This window comes from Hemiscyllium ocellatum, chromosome 42 (assembly GCF_020745735.1).
Source record: "Hemiscyllium ocellatum isolate sHemOce1 chromosome 42, sHemOce1.pat.X.cur, whole genome shotgun sequence".
NCBI lineage: Eukaryota > Metazoa > Chordata > Chondrichthyes > Orectolobiformes > Hemiscylliidae > Hemiscyllium > Hemiscyllium ocellatum.
In genome coordinates, this window is record NC_083442.1 from 18,867,000 (window position 1) to 18,889,158 (window position 22,159).

General features: G+C 40.8%; 1 protein-coding gene across 1 annotated transcript in view; it reads right to left on the reverse strand.

Annotated features, from left to right (window-relative positions):
- vps13c (vacuolar protein sorting 13 homolog C) overlaps positions 1-22,159 on the reverse strand; it is a 286,385-nt gene that overhangs the window by 137,150 nt on the left and 127,076 nt on the right. The window contains exons 27-32 of the mRNA XM_060853895.1: positions 20,065-20,144; positions 18,880-18,939; positions 13,213-13,384; positions 9,741-9,857; positions 6,565-6,668; positions 5,576-5,743 (exon numbers count right to left, since the gene is read on the reverse strand). Coding sequence (XP_060709878.1) covers positions 5,576-5,743; positions 6,565-6,668; positions 9,741-9,857; positions 13,213-13,384; positions 18,880-18,939; positions 20,065-20,144 — 701 coding nt within the window. The remainder of the gene's footprint in view (positions 1-5,575; positions 5,744-6,564; positions 6,669-9,740; positions 9,858-13,212; positions 13,385-18,879; positions 18,940-20,064; positions 20,145-22,159) is intronic.

Genomic DNA, 22,159 nt, shown 5'->3' on the forward strand with positions numbered 1-22,159 from the left:
TTTCATAATATAAAGCTCGTGCCCATAGCAAAGTAGTCCACCTACTGACTTAGCTTAAGCAGAGACAAAGTTAATTTTCAATTTGAAAACCTAAATAAACCAAGTAAATCTTGTCGATGATTTGAAACAATTCTATAACCTAATTTTTGCTAAACTGGAAACAAAATTTAAGGTGGTATCCTTTGCATCAATAGCAGGTTCTCAATACTATACTTTTAAAAACATTTGAACTATCCAGCGCACTCTTATTCAAATGCAAAAAATAAAATCGTTTCATTCATATAGCAACTTTGCCATCTTTAAGAAATTCCATGGTTCTTCAAAACTACATGATTACTTCCAGCAAACACTCACTAGTTCTGGAGGCAAACATGCAGGAAATTTCCACACAGCAAAACTCCACAACAACAAACAGTGGTTCCTAGAAATATCTTCATACTATTCGGGAGGGTTTAAAAATAGAGTGGCAGGGGCTAGAAACCAAAGCAGTTCAGCATGCGGAGGGATTGGGGGAAGGAGGTAGATGACAGGATCTGCAAATTAGAAAGGAAGGGCAGGTAGAGGCAGGTAAACAAACATAATGGTGCTAATGGGCTGACGTGTGCTTATTTCAATGCAAGGAGTATTCTAGATAAGGCAGCTGAGCTCAGACCCTGGATCAGTACATGGAACTATAATGTTGTGGCCATTACAGAGACTTGGTTTACAGGGGAACAGGACTCAATGTTCCACAGTTGTTTTAGACAAAAGAGAAAGGAAGGTAAACGAGGTGGAGGAGTTGCATTACTAATCAGGGAGAATGTTACATCTGCACTCAGAGGGGACATGGGGACATACTGGAAGGCTCATCAACTGAGCCAACATGGATACAGTTCAAAAATAAGATGGGTGCAATCACTGATGGGATGATAATACAGGACCCCCAACATTGAGGAGACATTGAGGAACAAATATGGAGGCAGTTTATGGAAAGACGCAACAATGACAGGGTTGTCATGGTGGGTGACTTGAACCTCTGCAACATTGGAGAAAGTGAGGACTGCAGATGCTGGAGATGAGAGCTGAAAAATGGGTTGCTGGAAAAGCACAGCAGGTCAGGCAGCAAAGGAACAGGGAGATCGACGTTTCGGGCATAAGCCCTTCTTCAGGAACTTTCCCGAAGAGCTTATGCCCGAAACGTCAATTCTCCTGCTCTTTTGATGTTGCCTGACCTGCTGTGCTTTTTCAGCAACACATTTTTCACCGCTGCAACATTGACTGGGACACCCTTAAAGCAAGAGGGTTAGGTGGAGCACAACTTATGTGCACCTGAAAAGATTTCTTGAAACAATATCTGCATAGCCCAATGATAGGAGGGGCCACTTCGATTGGCGAATGAGCCTGGCCAGGTGACTGACCTTTCAGTGGGAGAGCATTTTGGTAACAGTGAGCACAACTCCTTAAGTTTTAACATAACTGTGAACAAGGATAAGTCAGGATCTTGCTGGAGGGCAAGGTATGTCAGTATTAGGCAGGAGCGAGGCAGTGTTAATTAGGTGTAGCTTTTATCATTTGACATGTGGAAATTGTGTAAAGACATAATGATCAAAGTTCAGGACTGGCATGTTCCAGTCACGAGAAAGGATAAGGATGGCAAGGTCAGGGACCCTTCAACAGCAAGGAAGTTTGCAAATTTAGTCAAACAAGAAAAAAAAGTATAAGAAGCTAAAACTGACAGGACTTGAGGAGTATAAAGAATGCAGGACAGAACCTGAGGAGGGAATTAGGAGAGCAAGAGCCATGAGAGCAAGTATGATTAAACAGAATCCCAGGGCATTCTATAGATACATTGAAAACAAGAGGATAACTAGGAAGAAAGTAGGATCACTCAAGGATAAAAGGAGGGACCACGTGCTTGGAGGCAGATAATGTCAGCGAGATCCGAAATGAATATTTTGTATCAGTATTCACTAGAAGGATACGGAGGATAGTGAGATTAATGTACAGTATGCTGGGCATATTGAGATCAAGAAATTAGTGGTCCTGGGTCTTTCGAAGAGCATTAAGGTGGAGACGTTCTCAGGAACCAATGGTATCTACCTCAGGTTATAAAGAGAGGCAAGAGAGGAGATTGCTGGGGCCCTGTCCAAGATCTTTGCATTCTTGCTAGAGGTCCTGGAGGACGGACAAATAGCTAATGTTGTTCCTCTGTTGAAAAAAGGGAAATAGGGATAATCCTGGAAACTATAGACCAGCGAGTCTCACATTGGTGGTTGAGAAGCTATTGGAGAGAATTCCGAGGGGTAGGATTACACAATAGCATTTGGAAAAGCATGGCCTAATCAGGAACAGTCAGCATGATTCTGAGAGAGGCAGGTCACGTCTTAGGAATTTGACTGAATTTTTTGAGGTGGTGACAAAGGAGATCGATGAGAGTAATGAATGTTATCTAATTGGAGTTTAATAAGGCGTTTGACAAGATCCCTCATGGTAGGCCCAACCAGAAGATTAAGATGCATAGGATCGATGGTGACTTAGCCACGTGGATTCAGAATTGGCTTGCCCATAGAAGGCAGAGGGTAGTCGTTGAAGGGGTTTTTTTTACTGGCTGGAGGTCTGTGACTAGTGGTCATCCAGAGGGATCTGAAGTGAGGCCTCTGCTTTTCACGATATGTCTAAATGACTTGGATGAAAATGTAGATGGATGGATTAGTAAGTTTGCAGACGATACAAAGATTGAAGTAGTTGTGGACAATTTAGACGGTTGTCAGAGGATACAGCGGAACATAGATCAGTTGCAGAATGGCAAGTGGAGTTTAATCCGGTTAAAAGTGAGGTGCTGCACTTTGAAGATCAAATATTGATGATAAGTATACAGTTAATGGCAGGACCCTGAGCAGCATAGATGGACAGATTGAGATTCAAGTTTATAGCTCCCTGAAAACAGCCATGCAAGTAGATAGGGAAGTAAATAGGGCATATGGCATGTTTGCTTTTATTGTTCAGGGAACTGAGGACAAGAGTCAGGATGTCATGTTGCAGCTTTATAAGACTTTGGTTAGGCCACAAAATATTGCATTCAATTCTGGTTGCCACATAACAGGAAGGATGTGAAGACTTTGGAAGGGGCGAAGAAGAGATTTACCAGAATGCTGCTTGGATGAGAGAGTTTGAGCTATAAGGACAGGCTAGAAAAACTTGCAGTCTTTTCTCTGGAGCGGTGGAGGATTAAGGCAGACTTGATAGAAGCCTATAAAAATATGAGATGCATAAATTGATGGTCAGAATGCTTTTCTCCGGAGTTGAAGTGTCTAGTACTAAGGGACATGCTTTTAGGTTGAGAAGGGGAAGTTCAAAGGAGATGTAAAGGGCAGGTTTTTTCTTACATAGAGTGATAGGAGTCTGGAACGCACTGCCAGAAATGGTAGAGACAGACACGAAAGGGACATTTTAGATTGGCACATGAATATGCAAAGAATGAATGCATATGGAAGAAGTGCAGGCAGAAGGGATTAGTTTAATTTGTTCAGCACAACATGGTGGTTCAGTTATATGGGAATCTTTTGCAGTCAACTCAAAGCAAGTTCCACTCTGCTTATTAAAATTTCACCCAAAATATAGCAGAGCAGACAATTGAGCACTCCTTCAGTCAGTACCAGTCTCAATTATGCACTCAACGCCCAAACTGATAGCTGGACAACTTGGGTTCAAGTAAGATGCAAGAATTATACAATTTTGTTTATAAACAGGTTCGGATTACAAAAGCAAGAAAATAGAAAACCTTGTTTAGAACACCAGTTTTGTCTCAAGCGGTATAATACATCTAGTTCTGGGCACCACACTTGAAGACAAATATGGAGCCATGAAAGAGGGGGCAATAAAGTCTCTTGAGAATGGTCCCAGGGATATGGAACTTCCCTGAAGCAACTCCTTGAAGCAGCTGGGGCTGTGCTACAGTCAGAAAGGAGATGTGATAAAGGTGTTCAAAATAATGAGGGACCTTGGCTTAATTACAGGTCGTTCTGCTGTAACGCGACAGTTGTGTTCCTCTGCAACCTCGCACAATAGAAAATCGCATTATGTAAAAGAGCTATTGAATATCACACTGTAAACGCTCGCTAACAGAAAATTGCTATACCCGCTCAGTGGAAAGTACACTTTATCCAAACAACGTCCACAATTCATCAATCACGCTTTAGCCAATTCGCACTGACTCAAGGAGTGTTATAGCGGAACCTCCCTGTAGACAGGGAGGAATTGTTTCCATTTGTGGAGGGACTGAAAACCAAGAACTTCTGCTAAATGTGACTACCCAAAACAGCAAACAGCAGCAAGAAGCAAAATCTTCTTTAGTTAGAATGTGAAATGCATTTGCTGAATTTGAAGGCAGCTTCAATTATGAACAGAGTAGAATAGAAGAGAATCCCTACAGTGTGGAAACAGGCTATTTGGCCAACAAGTCCATACCGATCCTCCAAAGAGTATCCATATTCCCCTACCTATTACTCTACATTTCCCCAACCAATGCACCCAGCCGACACAACCCTGAACACTATGGGCAATTTCCCATGGCCAATCCACCTCACTTGCACATCTTTGGACTATGGGAGGAAACCAGAGCACCCGGAGGAAACACAAGTAGACATGGGGAGAATGTGCAAACTCCACACAGACAGACACAGTCACCCGAGGCTGGAATCGAACCCGGATCCGTGACTCTGAGGCAGCAGCGCTAACCACTGATATGGCACGGTGGCTGAGCTTCGAATGTAAGCAGAACTATCTTTCCTCCAAGGAGGAAAAATTTTCAAGACTCAGAGCAAATAGTTGATAAGCAGCAGGTGGTGAATGGTACATGCAAAGAGCCGGCACAGAAACAATAGGGAACGTGCTCTCCATCCCTGCTGTAACCAATCTCTAATTGCAAATGAAGCGAGCAAATACCAAATCATTTATTCATTCTTTCAGCCAAAAGGCAGCTCCTTAGTTCATTGTCTCATGTTTCATCCTGAACCATTTCCTAAATAGTTTTTTTACCATTAGTGTTGATTTACCATTCTACTCTCAAGAACAGAGAGGGGAGGCAGGTCCCAAATTTGCTTCAACTAGAACAGGGATCAAACCTGGCCTGTTGTTAGTCTGAATCACATGTTAGCCATCAAGCAAACTGAGATAACTGGCCCCCTATACCAAGTCATCCTAACTGCTAGCTATATCTCAACTACTAATACAAAGATGACGTACAAAAACTTATCCCCTATTATTCATTCATTCCAAATATTCCACTCCCAACTCTGCATTCCTTCATATATGAACAATGCAGCAAGTGACATCAGCACAATACATGTTATTCCATGACTGGAATCAGGTGTATGACATACATCAGGTCAACACAGATGATCAGAAAATAGAAACTTCAAAAATCAAGAAAAGGATGTTCTGGAGATAATAAATTGGTTGGATGGGGTTGCAATGAGGAAAGTTGCTTTTACACTAAAAATCCAGCTTAAAAATATGAAAAATGATATTAACAAAGGTCGTGTGTTAAATTTGTATTGATCAGTACATTCAAACTGACTTTAAACAATGGACTTACCAATAATGACATAATAAATTTATGGAGATATATAATCTGAATACAGCCAACTCGTAATGTGATTTTGCCATCGACCTTCGACATATCAACATAGGTCTCATCATCAAAAGCATTTGGATACAAGGTTATATTAAAGCTGAACACTTCATTCCCAACAATGGAGACAGCCTTGAAAAGGAGAAATGACAGTTAATTGAAAATAAACACGGCACTTACAATATTTCCTATTTTCCAACAAATAGACCTTACAAATAGCTTCAGTGTGCACAGGTAGAGATTGCTATCATTTCCTGAAAAGCAGCACTCTCGCATGTTAATTCAGGTACTCACCCAAAGGTAACTTCAGCAAATCTAGCAAAGCAGCAGCTTTGTAGTACCACAGCAGCTTCAGGATAAGAGGTTGCAGAATTAAATGAGAGGCAAGGAGAAATTGCTACTCTCAAAGGGTCATGAATCTGTCAAATTCACCATCCAGAATGTGGTGGATGCCAGAACATTGAGTGAATTTAAGGAGGAGATAGATAGATTTTTAATTAACATCTGGTTAATGGGTTTATGAAGACTGGTCAAGAAAGTGGACTTGAGGTCAAGATGAGATCAGCCATAACATATTGAATGGCAGAGCGAGCCCAAGGGGATCAATGCCCCTCGGATGCTACCTGACCTGCTGCGCTTTTCTAACACCACTCTAATCTGGACTCTGGTTTCCAACATCTGCAGTCCTCACTTTTGTCCAGATCCATGCCTATACCTGCTCCTAATTCTTCTTGGGTTCCAATGGAGCATTCTATCATTAGACAAGAGCTCAGATTCAGGTCTCATCTGAGGACTCTGTCAAAATGTGGCCAACCAGAATCATGTGCTAGCTGCAATGCAACTGCCTTTCACATTGAAGGACTCCACGCTTACATTCTTACCATGAACAAATATCATCCTCATTTCAAGGGACTCTCAGAGGGAGAGGGAAAGACAGAAATCTAGAAAAGCACCTTTTTATGTAACGTATTTGAATCAACATCGGTAACAACGATATCCCGGAGTCTGGCAGAGACTTCCATCTGCTTTGACTGGACTGAAGCAGACGCATCCAAACCTGCATGGTTAAACAAACCATTCAAAAATTATTACAATGACATTTATTTAACTGAAATTAGGTTAATAAAGTGGGAATCACATGGTTTTGTTAGGCACACGTTTTACGATACATTTCAAACCTTCTATTAACACCACAGAATGGGAAGATATAAACACAGACCAGAAAGGCTAGGACTTCTTTCACTGCAGCGTAGGAGATGAGGGGTGATCTTAAAGACATTTATAAAATCATGAGAGGCATGGATAGGGTGAATGACAAGGGTCTTTTCCCTAGGTTGGGCGAGTTTTAAAAAAAATTCATCCTAGTTTTGAAAAGGTAAAAGGCGACAAATTTGAAAATGAAATGAGGGACAGCTTTTTAAGAGTGTAGTTTGTGTGTAGAATGAACTGACAGAGTAAGTGATAGATGCAGTTACATCGTTTAATAGACATTTGAATAAGTACATAAATAGAAAATGTTTGGAGGGATATGGGCCAAGTGCAGGCAGGTGGGACTAGTTTAGTTTAGAAACATGGTCAGTATGGACTGGTTGGAGGAAAGGGTCTCTTCCCATGCTGTATGACTCAATGGCTCGAAGTGCATAATTTAAAGATATTGAATTTATATAGCCCCTTAATACATTTACATATCTGTGATGTCACCAAGTGCACCCGATTTTTTTTCCCAGGACTGGAAAAAGTAGTGAAGCATACTTATGAAAACTGGGGCAGCACAGTGGCTCAGTGATTAGCAATGCTGCCTCACAGTGCCAGGGATGCGGGCTAGCCTCCAACCTCGGGCAACTATCTGCGTGGAGTTTGCACATTCACCCTTGTCTGCGTGGGTTTTCTCTGGTGTTCCAGTTTCCTCCCACAGCCTAAAGATGTGCACGCTATTTGCATGAGCCATGGGAAGCGTAGGTTTACAGGGACAGGGTTACGTGGCGAGTCTGGGTGGGGACTCAATGGGCCGAACGGCCTGTTTCCATGCTGAAGGAATTCTTCTAAAAAAAATTCTCGTTCAATAAAATCAGCTTTTTTTTTGCATATTTAACAAGTAGGCGCAACAAATTCTCAGCATGTTAATTATTTCACATAGCTAGAATTTTAAACTCATTCACACCTCGAGTCATTTGGGAATTCAGAATGTGAATATTATACAAGAGAGAGATGCTGCCAAAGCTGTTTGCCTGGCACTCCTCAGGGCAAATGCAAGAATACCAAGTTTCAAATGATCATAATTTATACTGCAGGAGAAAAGGGTAGTTGGCAAGGCAACTCAGTGGTTGAGATACCACCATGGATAAAGGAACAAGAAACTCAAACTAACATTTCCAATCTTCAATGTGATTCTGAGATTGGGAAGCAATCTTGGGAATAGCTCATACCATTGCAGGGTGTTGGAACTGCTGCAATGATATTAGATACAGTGGTTCTGGTTTTTAACTCAGCCAAGGTTAAGGAATAACAGCAGTCAGGATGGCATTACTTGGAAGGGAATTTACAAGCAGTCATGTTCCCATCTGCTGCTTTTGTCCTTCTAAGTGGGTTTGGGAAGTGCTCCTAAAATAGTCTTGACAAGTTGTGTTTGACAAGTTGCCAGAACATGGCAACACGACGCCTGCAGGAAGAGCGCCTCATCTTCCGCCTAGGAACCCTCCAACCACAAGGGATGAATGCAGACTTCTCCAGCTTTCTCATTCCCCTCCCCCCACCTTATCTCCGTCCCAACCCTCTGACTCAGCACCGCCTTCTTGACCTGCAATCTTCTTCCCAACCTCTCCGCCCCCACCTCCTCTCTGGGCCATCACCCTCACCTTAACCTCCTTCCACCTATCGCTTTCCCAACACCCCTCCCCCATGTCCTCCTCCCTACCTTTTATCTTCGCCTGCTTGGCGCACCCTCCCCATTCCTGAAGAAGGGCTTATGCCCGAAACGTCGATTCTCCTGCTCCTTGGATGCTGCCTGACCTGCTGTGCTTTTCCAGCAACACATTTTTCAGCTCTGATCTCCAGCATCTGCAGTCCTCACTTTCTCCAAGTTGTGTTTATTAAAGGATACATGATGCCAAAGCCTACGTGCCAGCAGTGGCAACAATGCATTTTAAGGTGATGAAAGGGGAGGTAATTGAGAAAGCTGCTGAAGTTTCCAATCATTTATTTCTTCTTGCGTGGGATATGGTTACTGCTGACAAGGCAGCATTTGTTGTCCATCCCTAATTGCCCTTAAACTGAGTGACTGGCTAGGCCATTACAGAAAGCAGTTAAGAATAATACACATTGCTATTGATCTGGAGCCCCATGTTGCCAAACCAAGTAAAGCAGTCAGATTTCATTTGTGAAAGGGCCTTGGTGAACCGAATGATTCCATTTCAAACAAACAATCAATCATAGTTTATCATCATCACAACAGATACTAACTTTTCAGTGCAATTTACTCAGAATCCTACAGTGTGGAAACAGGCTCTTCGGCCCAACATGTCCACACTGACCCTCCAGAGTATCCGCCCAAATCTATTACGCTGCATTTACACATGATGAATGCACCTAACTGACACATGCCGGAACATGGCGGGGACAATGTGGAAACTGCACACAGTCATCAGAGGCTGGAATCGAACCTGAGTCACTGGCACTGAGAGACAGCAGTGCTAACCACTGAGCCACCATATTCATTGAATTTGAATGTCGTTAACTGCTGTGGGGGATTAGGACCCATGTCTCCACATCATTAGCCTGGATTATTAGTCCAGTGACATTACTACCACATCACCACCTCCAATTAACCCATCTGACCTAGGGAAAATAGTCATGTTTTAGTCCGAGTGGCGCACAGACATGACAAAACATTTCATGTATATAAAATATTCTTAAGATAAGCTGTTTCTAAGCATCATCTGCCTTTCAATATGAAAGGAAAGCTGACATAGGCCATTCTGTCCTTGATATCAGCTCATACACTATGTAAGGTCTTTGTTAATTTTCTACCTCAAATCCAAACATTATGGCTGTTAAATCCACAGAGGAAATTTAAATAGCGAAGAATAAGTAATAGAAAATAATGTTAGTTCTCATTAAATCTATGTCTTACCTTGTACTCTAATGTCTGCAATACTGCACTTTTCATCACAAACAACTACATTAAACGCATTCATCACTGCAAACATCTTGAAAGCAACCAGGTCAGCATCCTTTGAGCTTTTCAAAACTGCCAGAAAGAGTGCAACAAACTCAGATACTTTCTTTCGTTATATCAAACAATCAAGAAAAATACTTCAAATAAAAAAATAATTTCTTCTTAAAGTACTGTTTCGGAATAGGTAAACAGTTTATTTATAGATATTAGTGATTTGACTTTATGCTGTGTTCCAGTCACAGGATGAAAGCATGATCTCAGAGATAATACATAGCAGCCACGAAAAATAAGGGTGTGTGTAAAGGACGGTTAGACTGTTTTTAAGGGATGCAGAGGTATCCCTGCAGGCGATAGAAGTCAGATTTACTGTTCCGCAGGTGGTACAGCAAAGAGGCACAGTAGGTTGTTTGACAGGCTGTAATTATGGATTGTCCTTAATACCTACTGGGCTGCAGACAAAGACAGCCACACAGTAAAGGAACATGAATTCCATGGTTCAACACTACAAATAGACACAAACCTCGTAAGGAGCTGAAAATAAAGGTGGGAGAAAGAAAATTTATGTATTCTTATATTTGCTCCTGTAACAAACAGAAATAATTGAGCAGTATCAGTTAACATTAATTACATATTTTAAAGTATTCATAATCCCTCCTTGGACAACACTGCAAAATAAAACTTAAATTCCCTGTCATGATTTGGAGATGCCGGTTTTGTACTCAGATGTACAAAATTAAAAATCACAACACCAGGTTATAGCCCAACAGGTTTAATTGGAAACAGTAGCTTTTCAAGCACCGCTCCTTCCTCAGGTGGTTGTACCCACCTGATGAAGGAGCGGCCCTCCAAAAGTTAGTGCTTCCAAATAAAGCTGTTGGATTATAACCTGGTGTTGTGAAATTTTTAACTAAGTTCCCTGTGATATCGGATGTTGGTTTGATTTGCACGTGGACACAGAACCTTTATGGGCTGACCTCAACATATTGAACATGCATCAACTGAGATATCGGCATGAATAAAGAAAAATAATGCCAATACATTTCTAAGCCTCAAAACGTCAACCCCAATCAGGGGACTGTCGATCTTATAACAATTTTTCCTGTGGTTTCTTTTTGAAGTTGCACATAGGATCTGCACAGTGTGGAAAATGGCCGTTAGGACCATCAGCTCCACATCAACCCTCGGAAAAGCATTCTGCCCAACCTGACACCCCCTACCCTCTCCCTGTAACCCTGCACCTCCCATGGCTAACCCACCCTAGCTTACACATATCTGAACAATTTCCCATGGTCAATCTATCTAACCTGTGCATCTTTGGATTTTGAGGAGAAACTGGAGCACCTGGCTGAAACCCATGCAGACATGGGGAGAATGTGCAAACTCCATGCAGACAGTCACTCCAGGATGGAATCGAATCCAGGTCTCTCATGCTGTGAGGCAGCATTGCTAACCACTGAGCCACCATGCCACCCCTGCAGGTATTTGAATACCGAGGCTAAATTAACTGGTACATCAGCTAGTGCACCCTGCAGAACATAAGAAATACGAAGACTAGATCCTTCAGCCTGTTAAGACTGCTATGTCATTCAATATGATCACAATTTCGAGATTCAACTTTACTTTCACACTACTACTAATCCTTGCATTCGGAGGGATCAAAAATCTGAGTATCTCAGTTTTTAAAATATTCAATCAAGTTACACCCTCAGCCCTCTTTGATACGAAACTAAAAACTCGTAAGTTCACAAACCTCTGAGCAAAAAACCATTTCTCATTTCCCTTATCCAAAGTGATCAATCCCTTCTTGTGAAACAGTCTCTGATGCTCCATTTTCCCCAGACAGTGAAAAGAACCTCTCGGTATGTAGCTTGTCAAGCCCCTTCATAACCTTAAACAAAAACAGATATTGCTGATGAAACTCAGCAGGTCTGATTGCATCTGTGGGAAGAAAGCAGACTTAACGAGGTAGAGTGTCACTGGACTCTAAACATCAACTCTGATTTCTTCCCATAGCTCCTGCTAGACCGGCTGAGTTTTGCCAGCTCTTGAAGATCTCCAGCTTCCACAGTTCTTGGTTTTATTTTCTGTTTCATAACTTTGAATATTTCAATGGGATCACCTTTACCGTCTATGCACCATGGTCATGTATCATTGTATCAAACTTGAAATCGATTGGTCACAACATCAGTAACTGGAGAAAATGCCAGCCAAATGAATGTATTTTTGTCACACAAGAGCTTACCTCATGATGAGTCAGGATTAGGCAAGAAACAAAACATTGTTAGCAAAGTTGTTGTTTCCTTTAATTAGATAATGATGTATAAACCATCTCAGCGAAACCAAATTCAAAAATTTGCTTCAAGCATAAATTACAGTGTAAGCTTGAAAATATCTCCTCAAAGCTATCATGTTTTCGAAACCCTGTCAGTAAAGTGGGTATGGGGGAGGCTGAAACAACAAATCTATTCAATTTACAATGTGACACATAATACAAACATCTCAAAGCAACTGCAAGAAAAAAGTGCTAATGAAGTCACTTGAGGAAGAACTAACTTGCATATATATACACAATTGAAACCAAGAAAGGCAATTCTCGGAAATCTGAAATTTAAACAAAACAAAGTGCTGGGGAAACTCAGCAGATCTTCCAACATCTAAAGTGATAGAAGCAGAGTTAACATTGAGCCCAAGTGAGCCTTCATGAGGTTCTCATTAATATAATCGCAATTGCAAGGCATTTCAGATAATCTCGGATGCCCAAAGTAGAACACATACAAAGAATTACGACTAAAATGCATCCACTGTTAAATAAGGAAACACCAACGGTGTTGCAAAGATTCTCCCTCCATCCATAGGACAACTACCATGCTCTCTTCAAATTAGATTACTTACAGTGTGGAAACAGGCCCTTCGGCCCAACAAGTCCACACCGACCCGCCGAAGCACAACCCACCCATACCCCTACATTTACCCCTTACCTAACACTACGGGCAATTTAGCATGGCCAATTCACCTAACCTGCACATCTTTGGACAGTGGGAGGAAACCGGAGCACCCGGAGGAAACCCACGCAGACACGTGGAGAACGTGCAAACTCCACACAGTCAGTCGCCTGAGTCGGGAATTGAACCCGGGTCTCAGGCGCTGTGAGACAGCAGTGCTAACCACTGTGCCACCGTGCCGCTCTCTGTAGCCAACCAGGAATAAAACTAATTGTGGCTACATTGGCACCAGAGTCTAAGACCATACGTCAACATTTCATAACTTCCAGATATAAAAAAGGTAGAATAAATATTATCTGGCCTTGTTTAAAAAAAAAGAAAGTCACATGCTCTGCTTAGCTAACTGTGACTTGACTTCACTAACATTAACTACTCCAATGCGTTAAGAAACAATTCTGACATTAAGTCCTACTAATGCTATGTACCTGTTCTTGATGTAACCCCTTTATCGAGATCCTCTTCCCGCTTTTGAGCATTGGTTTCACGATCTTGATCAATCGAGCCCGTGTCAGCTGATGGGATAACTACGGTCAGGAAATTAATGGTTGATAGTAAAGCTTTTGTATGCAGAAGAAAGTTAAGTGAAGAAAATGTGACCTGTTGGTAAAACAAAACAATAACGTCATCCATTCTATATAATTTTACTAGATTTCAGCAGTTATCTCAATCTAACTTTAAATTGAAAAGATCTAATGTCTATTTCCGCTTTTTATAATTACTTTTGTAATCTGTAGATTTTGTATATTATACTCATGTCACTTATTCAGAAATACTAAAAGCCTCCATTTGTGAGAAGTGTGTATCTAACACACACAAACGCCATTCCATAGAACCACTAAAATGGCAAAAAGATGGAGGAAAGTACATTTACAGCCTCGAGAGGAATGATTTATTTTCAACCCAAGAAAGAATCAGAGAATAAGTTTGGGAAGACGCTGAGTGAGGAACAGAAATGGAGACTGAACTGATCTTCAATGGATAGCTTACATATTTTTACATTCATTCGTGGGATGTGGTTATCACAGGCTGTGCCAACATTTATTACCCATCCCTAGTTGGCCTCAAGGCAATGGTGGTGAGCTGCCTTCATGAACTGCAGCAATTCATTTGCTGAAGGTCCATGCACAATGTCATTCAGGAGGAGTGACACCAGGTTATACTCCAGTAGATTTATTTGTAAGTACTTTCAAATATAGACTATAATCTGGTGTCAAGTGATTTTTAAATGTGGGAGTAAATTCAAGGATTTTGACCTTACATTGTCACTGGTAATTAGGAGGCTTCCTTGCCAATGTTTGACCCAATACCAGGAGACTTCATGGAGTCTGAAGTCAATGTCATAGCAATCCTCTCCTGACTGTATACAGTACTGCTGTCTCACTTCCAATAGGTCTGTCCTGCTGTCTCACTTCCAATAGAATGGTGATGTTCTTGCCTGTGACATGGCACAATTCCTTAAGTATGATTATGTCAATCTGTTGGAGTCAAAAAGCGTGGCACTGGAAAAGCACAGATCAGGCAGCATCCAAGGAGCAGGATGGGGCAACATGTCAGGCATACGCCTTTCTTCAGGAATGGGGAGGCGGGGCTGAGAGATAAATAGGACTGTCAATCTGCTGTCTGACTAGTCTGCAAGACAGTTTCCCAATTTTGGCACGTGCTTTCAAATGTAAGCAAGGAGGAGCTGAAAGTAGTGGGAAAGAAAGGAGACTCAACACAAAACTTTACTGAACACAAGTAACTGCAGTAAAGTTTCATCTTATTCTAATATAGATCAGAAATAAGACAAACATGGGCTATACTGGAATCTTCTCTGTACCCAACTCATCAAAATTAGCTTGATTTGCTTCAAAATTAGGTTTAAATTTGCAGCAGGTGTGCAACTGATAAATCAAAGAACAGATGAGACGTTACAAGAAATAAGAATAATCAGAAACAAAATAAAATGTGAAATTAAAAAGCTTCCTTCTTACTGCAATGATCCTTTTACTTTTTAAACGATCTTACCACAGAACGGTTGGCTTCCCATTAAGACCACTGTTCTGTAATTCAGACTGTTCAGTCAAAGGATGCGCAAGTGTACAGACCCAAAACTGAACATCCATCACCTCTCCAGAGAAAATAGTGACTTGCTTGATACACTCAGAATCCAAGCAGGCAACCACCACATCATACTGCCCCAAGCTGGGAGCAAGACAGCATCTCATCACGTGGGGCTAACCTTTGCTAGACAAATTGTTCAGTGAGTTTAATCTTAGAGTACTTGATTTAATTTTTAAACAGACAACCACTGAAAACATTGTGTTCATGCATGATCAAGGCTTTTCTTTTAAATAATTCAATGTTAGGATGTAGGCATCACTGGCAAAACTTGAGTTAGTTATCTATCCCTAGTTATTCACAAGCTACTGCGGGCAGACCTAGTTAAACAGCTGAGGTTGACGTGAAGCCACACGTACAAAATGGATGGGAGGGGGTTGAAGGAGTTTGACCTAGTCATATTCTTGTTAATACAATCATGACAATTCAGTTGTGGAAGACATGAACATGTGAACTCACGAGCAATGCTTCCTAAAACTGGATTGAATAGTGCCAATGTGCCAGCTGCACCCCACCATTTACATGGAGAGTATTCCATCACATGCCAAACTTGTGCTTTGAAGGTGGCGAGAAATTTTGAGGAGTTATTCACTATAGAATGTATGTCTTCTGGCCTATCGTATATTGCAATAACATATGCCATGCATGAACTCCTTCCACTAATTTTCTCTTTAGTTTACTTAACTTCTTTCAAAGTAATGTGTTGCTGGAAAAGCACAATAGGTCAGGCAGCATCTAAGGAGCAGGAGAATCGACATTTCGGGCATAAGCCCTTCATCAGGAATCTGCCCTGAAACGTTGATTCTCCTGCTGCGCTTTCCCGGCAACACACACTCAACTCTGACCTCCAGCATCTGCAGTCCTCACTTTCTCCTTTTTAAGTAACGGCAATACAACTGAATGACATGTTAAGATAGGTATTTTCTTTGTGAAGAGAAGGGATTTGATGAAGCAGCTAAAAATGTTTATGGCAAGACAGTATACAGAGGAACTCCTACAGTGATGTACAAGAATGGAGGAGCACGACCTGCAATTATCTTTCTCTTTGTGCTTGTTACAACATAAACCAGTGGAGACTTCTCACTTTATTCCTGTTGTTTTGAATTTTACTCTAAATTTGACCTCAAAAGCAAAACTCAGTCGAATGGTGTTTGGACATCAAGAACATTCCCTCTTAGTTCACCTCGAAAGTTCAACCATTGTACTGATGTTAACCCACGAGTTCTGGAACCAAGTAGCCTTAATGGAACCCAAGCTCAGCACTAAGCTCATTTTAGATGAATAGCTTATTTTCCAGCACACTTCCTGCTATTACAGAATTGTTGATTTAGCGGTGAATAGTGAAATAACTTTGCCAGCTTGAAATTAGCCTATTTTTTGTCAGCTGGACACACTTGGGCAATTTTCAACAATTTAATGTGGATGCCAAGGTTGCAGCTGTGCTGAAACCACCTGGTTAGAGAGTGATCGGGAAACTACTGGACCACAGGTCTTCAGAACTACAGCCAAGAACTAATTATGGTCCATCAGTTTTTTTTAAGATTAGAGTCCCTACAATGTGGAAACAGGCCCTTCAGCCCAACAAGTCCACACCGACCCTCCAAAGACACTCAGTCTTATTTCCTTCTGACTAATGCACTTAACACTATAGGCAATCTACAGGCAATTTAGCATGGCCAATTCACCTGACCTGCACATCTTTGTGACTGTGGGAGGAAACCAGAGCACCCGGAGGAAACTCACGCAGACATGGGGAGAATGTGCAAACAGTCGCCCAAGGCTGGAATTGAACCTGGGACCCTGATGCTGTGAGGCAGCAGTGCTAACCACTGGGCCACTGTGCTGCCCCAGGTCCAATTTTTGTTATATCCATTGCACTATACTTTCCCTGGAGATCATGTGAAGTGATTTCATACAGCAGAAGACCAAGTGTGATGGTGGGAATCTCAAGAGGAAGTTGAGAAGGGTTAATCACTCACCACCTTTGATAACTACAATTGCATCAGTTTTGAGCTTTGTACTCACGAGCAAAGCTTAATCAATGGGGATTTCATGAAAGCTCCTCCTCCCTTGAATTGATTCTCCGGATCGCGGAGGAGTCATTTTGGACTCAAACCATGAAGACTGTTTCTCAAGCCACAGATTCTACCAGACCTGCTGAGTTTCTCTAGCATTTTGCTTTTAGCCCTGGTACCAACCCTGGCCTACTACATGCTTCATAGAAACAGCAATGGATGCCTGCCTTAAGGGTGACAGATGAGTGAGGGAACACTATTCAGCTGCTGCTGTTGACCCACAGTGCCCCAAATAGGATGCCCAATTTTGAGCTTCAAACTTGTCTGTGATACAGGATGCATGTGTGTCTGGTTAAAAGATATCATTCTGTGAATTACATCAGGTTATTGCTCAACTAATACACAGGATAGCTCTCTCAGCTTTGGCATAAGACTCCCAGTGTTAATGAGGAAGATTCTGTACAGTCAAATGAATTTAATGATACTCCGCCATCTTGTTTGAATTTGTTCCTTACGTAAAAGGAATTTCATTTTCACAAGTACAATTTAAAATTAACAATATTGTAATGCAAGATCTCAGGCTGAGGGGCTGGTTGGAACCCTTCATTAATCAAAATATTTGATTCAGTTCATGTGGAATTATGTCCAATGGTGTTCTTTTAATCATAAACCTCAAAGAAATTCTCCACAAACTGTATACAACAAACAAATGACAACAAAATGCGAGAGGCTGAAGGCTGGTTTCCAACTGTAGGGAATCGAATCTAATAACTTAGTAATAACTAAGCCTTGCAATGGTATTTCAGAGATTACTTGGGCACTGACTAATACTGAGTCATGTACTCGTTCCAGTTTTTAATACATGGGTTGAACAAACAACACTAACTTGCAGCACCTCATCATTTTCTGTGATAACTTAGATACCTATGTAATTTGAATAAATGGGGTAGAGGAGATGAAGGGGAACACACCGGATAACTGTTGCTTCTCTATTGCAATTCAAGCAGCTATTCCCATCTTCATTTTAATTCAACAGCATAAAATTCTCCACCGAATCAAGTCAACATTTGGGATTTTTAAATAGAAGGAGACAAGAATCACTTGGTATAAGGTGGGATATCTCAGAATTTACTTTGTGGGCCAGAGAGCTTGTTTCTGCGCCGTACTGTGCCATGCTCTTAATTGAAGTGCAAACAAACTTTGCTGAAGGACAGTGCTGCAACTGCCAAGGGTTGAAAAATTACAAACTATTTTTCTCCTTAACAACAGGTGTTTTTTTTTATGTAACTGCAGTCACAGACAGCAAACGCCATCATTCTGCAAAAAAGTAGGCCAAATTCCATTCCTTTGTGAGTTCATAGAAAAATTATCTCCTTCTGCACTGTGTTGTTCTAAGATTCTGCCTTCAGTATTATCAGATTAAATATTCTCCCCCTCTCTATGGTCTACTAATTTTCATAAACCACACAAAAGGGATAGTATTTTATCTGGTAATTGAGCTCATGTCACAAATGTATTTTATATAAAAACGTAAGTATCATCCCTGCACACTAAATTAACGTAAATTATGTTATTGTAGTGAATTCAGCCAATATTCAAACTTGACCTACAAATTAGACCAGAAATGTTTATGACACTATTCCTTATAACATCCAATATTAAACAGATTACACTTAAATGTGGGTCAAGAAACTAGGACAAAAGCTTTTCAAAAATCCTTAAATACTTAAATCATACGCAACTGAAAAAATGAAATGTATTGACATTTACAGGTTTTAAAAATATTGCATGAGTCAGTTTTGACAGTTCATTGTATCCGAGCAAAATCCATTTTCTTGTGAATAAAGCTCATTAACCTAGATTTCAAAGTGTTAGTCATTTTTTTCAAATTAAATAACAAATTTTGTGGAGTTTTTAATCAAACCAGTCTTCTTCTGCTGGCCATCATGCTGCTGAGGTAGAACAATAATTGCTTACCTTCAGCATTTGTTCCGTGTTGTTGTAATTACTTTTAAAATGTGGTCCATTTTTATCAGCCTGCAAAACAATATTTTTACAAGTTAATTCCACTTCAGTACTGACATAATGAACAGCAAATACTGATTATTATCCTTCCTTAAGGTAATGATAAAGACTTGCAGTAACATAGCCTTTTTTTACAAACATCAGACTTCCAACAAGAGCTTCAGCCTATGAAGTAGCTATTGCCACTTTTGTAAATAATGTTGGATACAATTTACAACTCCCACAAACAGCAATGTGATAATGATCCAAACTGCTGTTCTTGGTGTTTGGCCAGAACTCCCCTCTTCTTCTTCCAAATAGTGGAATGGAATTTTGCTCATTCATGGAAGTTGGCAGGTGGGACTTAGGCTTAACTTTTCAATAAGAAGTCAGCACCCTTGACAAAGTACCACTCCATCAATAGTGCACATAAGTATCAAGCTTTCATTAGGGGCAGCAGAGTGGCTCAGTAGTTAGTACTGCTGCCTCACAGCGCCAGGGACCCAGGTTCCATTCCAGCCTTAGGTGACTGCCTGTGTGAAGTTTGCACGTTCTCCCCATGTGTGTGGGTTTACTCCGACAATCCAAAGATGTACAAATTAGGTGGATTGGCCATGCTAAATTGCCCCATAGTGTTCAGGGATGTGTAGGTTAAGTGCATTCGTCAGGGGTAATGTAAAATAATGGGTTAGGGGCATGGGTCTGGATGGGTTAATCTTCAGAGGGTCATTGTGGACTTGATGGGCCTAACGGCCTTGTTTTCACACTGTGGGGATTCGATGATTATTTTAATTTACAAAATCAGAAGTTGTTGGAAAAGCTCAGGTCTGGTCGCATCCGTGGCGAGAAACTAGAGTTAACATTTCAGGTCCAGTCACCCTCAGAACTGACTAACTTCTCTCCACAGATGCTGCCAGACCTGTCGAGCCAGTCCAGCAATTTCTAATTTTGCTTCTAATTTATAGCATCTGCGGTTCTTTCAGTTTTTACTTTGTCATGCTTTAATTTTGGTTTTCAGCCTTAAACCCAGAACCTTGTCATTCAGGTCAGAATGCCACAAAGTGAGCTACAACTGATAGCACGTATAAAGAAAATACTTCTAACTCATTGGAACCATTGATATCTATGTTTTATCTTTAGGATAATATTTAGAGAAACCTTAATGTATTCCACTTTCAGAAGATCGGAACCTGGCATATCTGCACAGCTGATCAAGTGTAACTTCTGATTTTGGGCATCTGGAAAACACAAAGTCATGAAACCCAGTTTTAAAACATCTCGCTCAAAGATGTCTCAGGATTAAAGCATCAGTAATTACATTGATGTAATAGAAAGCTGTGGGTGCTTATCCAAAACCTCCAAAACCACATGTTTTCTCACAAATTAAACTGCATGTGAAATTCATCTAATATTAGTTCTTAACAGGTCCCAAATCGATCCAAAGTAGTTTTTTCAAACTCATCATGGGTTCCATCTTACTTCCTCACTTTAGTTTGTTAAAAACATTACAAGTTACCAACTTGGAGAAATAATTAAATCCTAGAACTGCCCACAAAATAAATGATAGCAAAAGACAGCACTCTCTCCAACAAGTGCAGGTTAAACTCAGTTCTACAGCCGGAAAAATCATTTGGGCTTTAGGAATTCCAGACCTCTTAGCACAGAATACATTGCAGAGCTTGTGATTTTGAAAGTTTTCCAACACAACTAGAGAAGCTAGAGCACAACACAATTTGCATTATGCAACGGCTAAACAGAATTGCTCAGCATTATCAAGATGACAACAGGTTTGAGGAAGTTCGAAGCAGATACCAACAGTTTTTGAACTTTAAACAAGTCAAGATGTCCGGAGACTCTGCAGGGAAAGTGTGGTTAAAGTCAAAAGATCAGTTATGATCACATTGAATCGGGAAGTGGTTATGAAGGGCTGAATGGCCCACTCCTGCTCAGATTTCTTCCATCAATTACACAGAAACATTTGAGATATTAAAACGGTTGCTGGAAGGCCATTATGATCCCATTCATGATCATGACTTCTTATTTTGCAATATAGAAGTCAGGGTGGGAAACCACTGAACATATTCACACAATGTACTTTGAACAAAAGACGACAAGTTTATTGCAAAAAGAGCGCGCTTGACAAGTTGGGAAGATCAAATCATAAACAAGGAAAAGATAGATTAAGACTTATTTCCCAGCAATATCCTTGACAGATACTCCACCTCAGTGAAGTATTACTCCTGTCTTCATTCTCTAAATGCTTAGATAACTGATGAAGTTGCAAGCATTTCCTTTCATCAAATGTCTGTCCATTTCCTGAATGTGATTCTCCCTATTACTCTCAGAGACACACTGAGAAAAATCAATGAGTTAGCCTACGTCAATGAGTTCTGAGAAAAACATGAGATTTTTCCAGTTACTTATAAGCAGTTAAAACAGCAAAGCAGCACAACTGCTGGTGTGAATCTTTTCATTTGAACTAAACCTGATCCTGTCCTTTTTCTTTCTCTGGGTCATAAAATCTCAAGTGAGTAAACATGACTTGGAGATACCGGAGTTGGACTGGGGTGTACAAAGTTAAAAATCACAACACCAGGTTATAGTCCAACAGGTTTAATTAGAAGCACACTAGCTCTCAGAGCACCGCTTCTTCATCAGGTGGTTGTCCACTACCACCTGATGAAGGAGCGTCGCTCCGAAAGCTAGTGTACTTCCAATTAAACCTGGACTATAATCTGGTGTTGTGAGATTTTCAACTGAGTAAACACTTCAGCAACTCCCTTACCAGGCATTTACCCAAGTGTTTTGTTGAAAAGCTGCTTTGACCCAATGTTTACAAAAGTTCCTGGCCTTGAAATAAAGATACTTCCACAAAATTAAAAACCAAGCACCCATTTATCTCTACTTTAGAACCAAAGTTTGCAAATAAAAATAATAAGTTGGTAACTTACAGCACACCTTATTGGGGTAGTTAATTATGTGCTTCCTCTGGCAAGTAAATCAGTAACCAGAGGTAACAAATTTAAAGTACCTTGCAATACCTGGGGAGACTAGCACAATTTTGTTCATGTAGAGGGATTTGATGTGGAAGTGGAATCAACTTTCAGAAGACCTGAAGAATACGAACGTGCAAAGTTATGGAGAAAAGTTGGAGTGGGAATCTAAATTAGGCAACTCCTTTAAACAGTCAGCAAGGACACAATGTTTTGAATGGTTTCCATTCATGCTGTAAGATTCTGTGATTGTTTAAATG